Source organism: Cebidichthys violaceus, unplaced genomic scaffold, assembly GCF_023349555.1.
Source record: "Cebidichthys violaceus isolate CVI_PGR_0920_01 unplaced genomic scaffold, fCebVio1.0.p SCAF_2, whole genome shotgun sequence".
In the NCBI taxonomy this organism is placed as follows: Eukaryota; Metazoa; Chordata; class Actinopteri; order Perciformes; family Stichaeidae; genus Cebidichthys; species Cebidichthys violaceus.
The window spans coordinates 4,423,271-4,430,620 of NW_027176372.1; the positions used below are offsets into that span (position 1 = coordinate 4,423,271).

The following is a 7,350-nucleotide window of genomic DNA, read 5'->3' on the forward strand; positions in this document are numbered from 1 at the left end:
ATCAGAATTTCTTCCTGATGAAATATTTGTCCTTTTGTACATGTATATGGTGGCCTGGAATTGAAATGGTCTACATGGTAACAGATAACAGTTTGGCAGCTTTTTGAGAAGTGTTGGTGATCAACTCTCTTAAGTTCAACTGGGTTTAGAAATATTCAGCTTTGTGCTTTATGGCTGAGCTGCTCTGCAAACAAAATGGTGCAAGTTCCCAAAAGTAAGTTTAATAAGGAAACATCTTGACCGGCAAGGTGCTCCTCAGTAAAAGAAAAGGCAAAAATATTCACAGACCAAAACAACTTTATTCCAAAAGTAATTCTTGGTGCATCCCACTATTGACCGGTTTCGTGCTTTGCATTGTGGAAAGTGCCCTAAAAAAGACATCTTGGGACATCTGTCCCAAGAATCAATCAATTAGGTGGATACCCAGGTTCTGTAATTAAGTAAGTCCATACATCTTTGAGGGGTGGTGATCTGTATTAAAAACACGCTCTCTAATATTAAACGTTTTGGGTATACACTCAACCTTTAAACCATTAAAATAAGCATCATCTCCTTCACCCCTTTGATTGGATGTCTTTCCTGGTGCCAAACCTATAAAGGAAATATTAATAAACAATTAAAAATCTATTTTTGACTGGTAGAACACAACAGACATGAGGCAGAAATAAAACAAGTAAAGTGCAGATCAACGCCAATGTCTTAAAACACTCATCATCCAGACTTAAAAACAAGCAGCGATGCAAGTAATCGTCTCAAAGTCGTTGTATAAGACACGTCATACAGTCTTGGTGCGTATCAGCGGCGGAGTTGCAGAGGTATTCAGCAGTGTGTGTACTGGTAGTTCTGTTAGCTGTTGGCCAACCACACCGTAAACTCTCAGATAGTTGTCAGAGATGCACTCAGCTGTGTTATCACAAGTGGCCCCTACTGGCTATGGGGCAGTTAGGACTAGTAATTGAGGTGTCAGCAGGCACCTAAAGCAGTGATCTCCTGGCAAAAGCATGGGATGAAGGAAACAAAGGACGCCATCAAAAATTAAGCAAAAATTGGGATGGATGAAAACTAAATGGAAAAGCTCCATAGAGGAAACAATCATATCAAGGCCGACTAAAAGGGAAGACTTCCAACAGGACTATATGAATGAGGATTAGAAGAAGAAACGGTTGAATTTGTTACCTGCAAAAGTTAGAAATTCTAGAGAAAAGGAAAAAAGGAAGTGAATAATTGGAGGGGCCCGGGGCATATTGAAACGACGTAAGAATTTATTTAGCATTGAGGAAAGAAAATATAAAGCCTTGAGTTTTTATTAATTAAGTTTATTTATAAACTGGGTTCATGAAGAGGATTACGTTTTAGTTGTTTTTCTCCCGGTCCTTTAGTAAATAAGGAACTCTGGTCCACACCACAGAATAGTGGGTGGCGGTATTGCTTTGAACGCTAGTTGCCACTCGCCATTAAAAAGAAGAAGAAGAATAAGAAAAAGAAGAAGAAGAAGAAGAAGTAGCAGCTCCTGCAGCTACTGCCCCCTGCTGCCTCCGCCTGTTCGCGGCTCTCTTGAAGCCGTGCTGTTGTAAAATGTACATGTAAAGCCGCCGCCCTTTCCGGTCACGTGACTTGATGGCTTGTTTGGGACCGCGCGTCTTTCGGTGTTGGCGCGTATCTGTACATTGCGAGCCTGCTGTAGAGCCTCTCAGCTGGCAACAGAGATACTTTATCGCTAAAGATAATCGTAGAAGTTGGAGAAAATGTCTGACTGGACCAGAGGCAGACGGCGGGATGCTAACAACAGCGAAGTTGAAAATAGGTAACGTTACGTTGTGAATTGTGTGGTTTACCTGCTTAAAACGTCGTTATTACGAGCTTCCATTGTGTCTTTGTTCAGTCATTGAAGGCACTATATTAAGTTCACGTTAGCTAGAATTATTGTTTAGCATGTAACTTAATATGCGTTCCTATCTAACTAACGTTAGTTAACACGTTTACTGCTAACATTATTGTATGTATGTATGTACGTTTGTACGTGTATAAAGTCAACTTTAGCTAACACTAACGTTATCTGCTCATGTTCCAATGCAGGTTTGCTCTCTTAACCTTGTTCTTTCCTGCGCTAGCTTGTGTGACTAGCTTCACTTTCGTGTCTCCAGCGTTACTAAGTTAGCCTTGAAGTAACGTTAGCAAGTTTCTGCTTTTTGAATTGCATTAGTAACTTTGGTTCAATTGTTGGTGCCTTGGGAATAGAAGAAGAGAAAGAGGCGGTAATAGGCCAGCCCTGGGTAAGAGGACCTGTAACGCTCCAGCTGTTCTTGTCTGTTGGTGTAGATAGCTGAGACGTTATTTCACCACGTAACTTATACAAGAGGACCACAGTGAAGAGTAAACCCGTTGGGCTTAACGGTTAACGTTAGTTACTTAGGCAATAACTGAAGTGACGTGATGGTCAGTCCAGTGTGTCCGCAGCCCGCTGTGAGTTGAAATAGGCCTCAGACACTCAATAGGGTCAGCTAGCTCACAGATGAATGAACATACGGCCAGAACAATCGGAAATAGGAAGCCAAATAGATCGCGGGACAAACCTCTAAACTAGCTACGAATTTCTGTTAGTGAAAAGAAAGCTGATTTAAGGAGGGCTGCATCTAATGTTAGCCCAAGGCAGTGCCTCTCGTGTATCACCATATATTCGTGTCAGAGAGAGAGAACAACCGGTTCCTCTAAAAGATGATTATCCAGCAATGTGTGGAAAAAAAACAAGTTAAAACAAAGACGTCACGTTAACGCTGTTCTGACGATATTTTCAGATTCGTCAATGACTATGACCACCGTGGGTAAAACGATTCAGCTCGTTTCCCGAAAATAAAGATTGTAACCTGTTTTCCAAGTTGTGACTCAGTTTCTTATCAAGGTAACGTTAGCCGGGCTGCCATCTTTGTTTTGACAGGAAGACACTAGCGTAGTTCCTGTAACGATAGCGCTCTGGGTAACGCTAGCTCTGGGTGACGTTAGCGCTAGGTAACGCTAGCTCTGGGTAACGTTGTGTGTGTACAGCTTTCTGATTAGCTTTGCTCGACACAGATAGACGCGTTTTAACATGCTTGTGATAAGAGCTATTCAGACGAAATTGAACATACGCTTGTTTGTTTAAATTAAGTTCTGTACTGTGTCTGCCTGTAGGAGCTGTGGCCCGGCGCGGGGGTCCAACTGCAGGAAACGGGGCATCGACGGAAGCCTGCGGGCCAACAGAGAGGTGGATGGTAGTGGTGGGGAGAACGGAGAGCACACTGACGGCAGCTCCAAGCACTCTGACAAGAGACACGATGGGTAAGAGAGTCGATCTTTGTTTCTATTTGACTCAGCTTGATTGTCAGAGTAGAGGTACCGAGTAGAGGTACGCAGTGCTCTTGGGGATCTAATCAGAAGTACAGAAAGCAGTGCAGAGTAATATACAAATGTACAGATCAACATTAAGAGGTAGATGAATTTGATAAGGTATATACAGTATGATCAGTGTGAAAGAGTTGGTTCAGCTGAGGGGAAGAAGCTGTGATTATGATAATGACAGCTATCTCTCTCTGACCTTTTATTGCATTATTACATGGTGTCAGATAGAAATGATCTCATATTGAATATATATATATATATATATATATATATCTTTCTAGTGTAGATTATATCTTTCTAGTGTATATCACAATCTTTCTTTTCATCCTATCACATTGTTTATCTGCAAAACTGTCAAACTAAATGAAGCACCAGCAACCTTTGAAACTTTGGATGTTATCTATCTATATATATATATATATATATATATATATATATATACACATACACATACACATACACACACACACACACACACACACACACACACACACATACACATACCCTCAGTGTGTTAGTGCTGCTGTGTAACCCTCGTGTTTCCTCCCTAGTTTCACCACTCCAGAGAGCACAGGCCCGGTGTCTCGCTGTAGCGGACAGGCTGACTGGGGCAGCCGGGTGGATGATGATGAGATGAGGAGGGGTGTACACAGAGACATGCAGCGGTAACCAAACTCTGCTTCTAGTTCAGTGGTTTAAAGCCCACTCTTTACTGAGTGCCAGTTCCTCACTGACTGTGTGTGCATTCTGTTCAGTTACAGGAGGAGGATACTGGGTGCAGAGGTCACCCAGAGGGAGAGAAAGACCTCCTCTGGCTCTTCTGGGAGGTGGGTCATCTTCTGTCTCACATTGTCTCTTTTGACAAGTAAACTGTTGATTCTGAACTTCAATGAAGGGGTCAGTCAGTTTGATAGCGTATTCAGTTTGTGAATATGCCTGCCTGTTGCAGCTGTGACTCAAAAGAGGGAGAACACATTGAGACTGATGAGGCTGTGTTGCTACGGCGACAGAAACAGATCAACTATGGCAAGAACACGCTGGCCTATGACCGATACGTCAAAGAAGTTCCAAAGTAGGTTTATGCAAACACACACACTCAATCAAGACTGCACTTCAACTGTGTGTAGAACAGTAGTCATGTTTTACAGTAAAGAAGTAAAACCTGGGTTCTTGCTCTCATCTTGCACCAAATCACTGAGACAAATTCTTTGTATGTGCAAACCTACTCTGCAATAAAACTGACCTTAACTTCTCCTCTTTTTTCTTTCCAGACACATGCGTCAGTCTGGTGTTCACCCAAAGACTCCCAATAAGTTCAGGAAGTACAGCCGTCGCTCCTGGGACCAGCAGATCAAACTGTGGAAGGTCAAACTGCACGCCTGGGACCCCCCAACAGAGGACGGCCAAGACAATGTCCTGGATAACATGTAAGAAGACATTTGGCAACAAAGACACAAGTCACCTGAGACCCATGAAGACGGCTTCATGTACACATTCTGTACTGTCTCAATCAGCTGTCGCTCATGTTCATGTGTTGTCTGTCCTCTGTCCTTCCAGTGAGGAGCTGGGTCTTGGTGATGTGATGGACATTGAGCTGGACTTCCCAAACTTGCCAGACTCCCAGAATGCCCCAACCACACACAGCCTTTCTCTTGATGTGAGTTTGTTTTAATTGAATTCTAGCAAATCTGAATTTACTGAATCGTTTAAAAAAACCTTTAGAAATGTATTGAAGTCAAATCCACATTTTCAAGTAGTAGAAATTAGAAGCACTGTTTATGTTAATGGTGAAATGTAGTTAGGTTTTATTTAATGGGTCCATTTCCTGATCATTTCTAACAATCTCCTAGGAGGGACCTTTATCACTTTATTGTTCAGTTGATTTGTTTTGTTGAAAAGAGCTTAAATGCAACATAAAGTAACTCAATGCAACCTCCATTAACAGCGGTTCACCTGGTTATTTAGCCACGTAGGACCCGCAGAGACCCGATCTAGCATTTCAGACTCTATTGGTATTGGAACAACTCATTTAAAGGCGTTTACTTAACACAGTGTCCTGGTTTTATGGTAACCAGGTTTCTCAAAACCTGCATATGGTCTTCTACAGCTTTCTAAATGCAGTGATTTTTAAGTGCAACACATAACCGGGAAAAGACAGACATCACCGTGCCGTTTTCTCATCTATTGTGTCTTTTATACGTTGTAGTAGCTGTGGTATGGGACATTAAATGTACTTGTCAAAGCTGAAGGAGAGATCCTCATGAAAAAAGACTACTTTGTGAACCTGCTTCTTATTGACTGTGGTTGTTTGCTCTCTTGCTCAGGGTGAAGACTGTTTGGGCACTCCAGTTAAAGTACAGAAGACCGAAAGCACAGTGGAGCCTGACATGGCATAGCTCATCATAGAAAATAAAATACAACATGTTCATACGCTTCTCAAATGGTTCAGGGCCCCCCCCCCCCGACTCTCTCACTTCCCACAGCCCACCATGTTCCCCAGAATGACCCCGGGTACCAGGTACTTGATCTGCTCAAAGCAACGCTGCATCTGCACAGCATCGCGACGCTGTGTCTCAGTTTGTAGTTATTGGGTTCAACACTGTAACATATTTTGTTATCTGTCTCCATTCATACTAGTGCTTCTTAGTCCATAGGCCGATACCTTTTACAGACTACTAATCTGCTCAGGGAGTCTTGTTTTTTGGCAATGTTGTATCAAGCTGTGGTCCGTTTACATGATTTAGGATTTGATGTTCACTAAAACACTTGTAGCACTGTTCTGTGGAGCAGGCATCCAGCTCTGTTGATGCCCATTATGTACAAATGTTAAATCACATCCTGCTTAAACTTGCTAAAGTTTGACTGAACTCAAAGCGTTCTGTCAGCTGTTTGAAGGAGATGGGCAAACCAAAGGCAAAGTACTTTCCTTTTAATAACTCATACTGACACACATTTTTCTTTTCCCCCAAGTATGTACAATTTTAAATACAGAGAAGCATTACTTCAGTTATATTGGCCTGTGATTTGTTTTTATATTGGTTGTTTTTTAATGCAAATGATGCTGTGTTTAATGCTGTTTCCTTCATGGTGAAGACTTTCAAATAATAAATATAACAAAAATTTCAATGTGTCATTGTCTTCTATAATACATTTTATTTGTATAGAGCTTTAAAAGGTGCTCGGAGACACTTTACATGGTAAAAACAGAAACAATGAGCAGTTACAATATAAACAAAATAGATGACATAATCGTAAGGAACGACACAAAAACTACATAACTATGAGCAGAACTGTGAAGGTCCGTCACTCATCCCGTTGTCCTGATGGAGGTAACACGGTGTGGAACCAGATCAACTGCTGAGTGGAATCAGTGTCAGCTTTGTTCTTTGATCAACCACAGGTTTACTGTGGACACTCATTTCTACTGTTCTATTAAGTTGATTATAACCAGCCCTGTGGATTTTGCTGCAAGAGTACCAAAATAGCAGTTCTTCTATTGCACCGGTTGGATTCGGTTTTATTAAAGTGAGGGCGTGCAAAATATGCTGATAAAATGTTCAGAGTAAAATTCCCTTTAACATAAATAATATGAATAATAATAATGCATAATTGTGACTTGTGTGCTGTCTTTTCTGGATGGATCTCTGCAGATTATCCTGTTTTTTCCATTAGTGAAACACTTGTAGAAGTTAGGTTTGTTTGAATATCATAAAGCTGACCATATTGATCTCAAACCAGAGTGCTCAAACATCCAGCCATAGGGGACAACTTCAACTCTGCACGCTTTAGACACGTGTCTAAAGCGTGCAGAGTTGAAGTTGTCCCCTTGCTCACTGACTGATGTGCAGAGCAAGTCAGTGGAAGTCTCTATTAATAGGCAACCACGTTAGCAGAGGTGTGCTGAGGAGCTCGAGAGAAGCCTGCGTTAACGTCTCCTTTTGACCAAGAAGCCTGCGTTAACTTCTGTTTTTGACT

The 7,350-nt window shown here is 41.7% G+C and overlaps 1 protein-coding gene across 2 annotated transcripts; it reads left to right on the forward strand.

The window, feature by feature from the left end:
- The first annotated feature begins 1,567 nt into the window (after window positions 1–1,567).
- Window positions 1,568–6,501, forward strand: slbp (stem-loop histone mRNA binding protein). Of its 2 annotated transcripts, none has more exons than XM_068714126.1 (8): window positions 1,568–1,804; window positions 3,169–3,315; window positions 3,927–4,040; window positions 4,137–4,202; window positions 4,325–4,447; window positions 4,647–4,802; window positions 4,933–5,032; window positions 5,700–6,501. In XM_068714126.1, the coding sequence occupies exons 1-8, from the start codon at window positions 1,746–1,748 to the stop codon at window positions 5,769–5,771; spliced, it is 837 nt and encodes a 278-aa protein (XP_068570227.1). In that variant the 5' UTR covers window positions 1,568–1,745; the 3' UTR covers window positions 5,772–6,501. The 2 variants fall into 2 exon arrangements, with proteins under 2 accessions (XP_068570227.1, XP_068570225.1); XM_068714124.1 differs by having other exon boundaries at window positions 1,574–1,804; window positions 4,131–4,202.
- The last annotated feature ends 849 nt before the right edge of the window (window positions 6,502–7,350 follow it).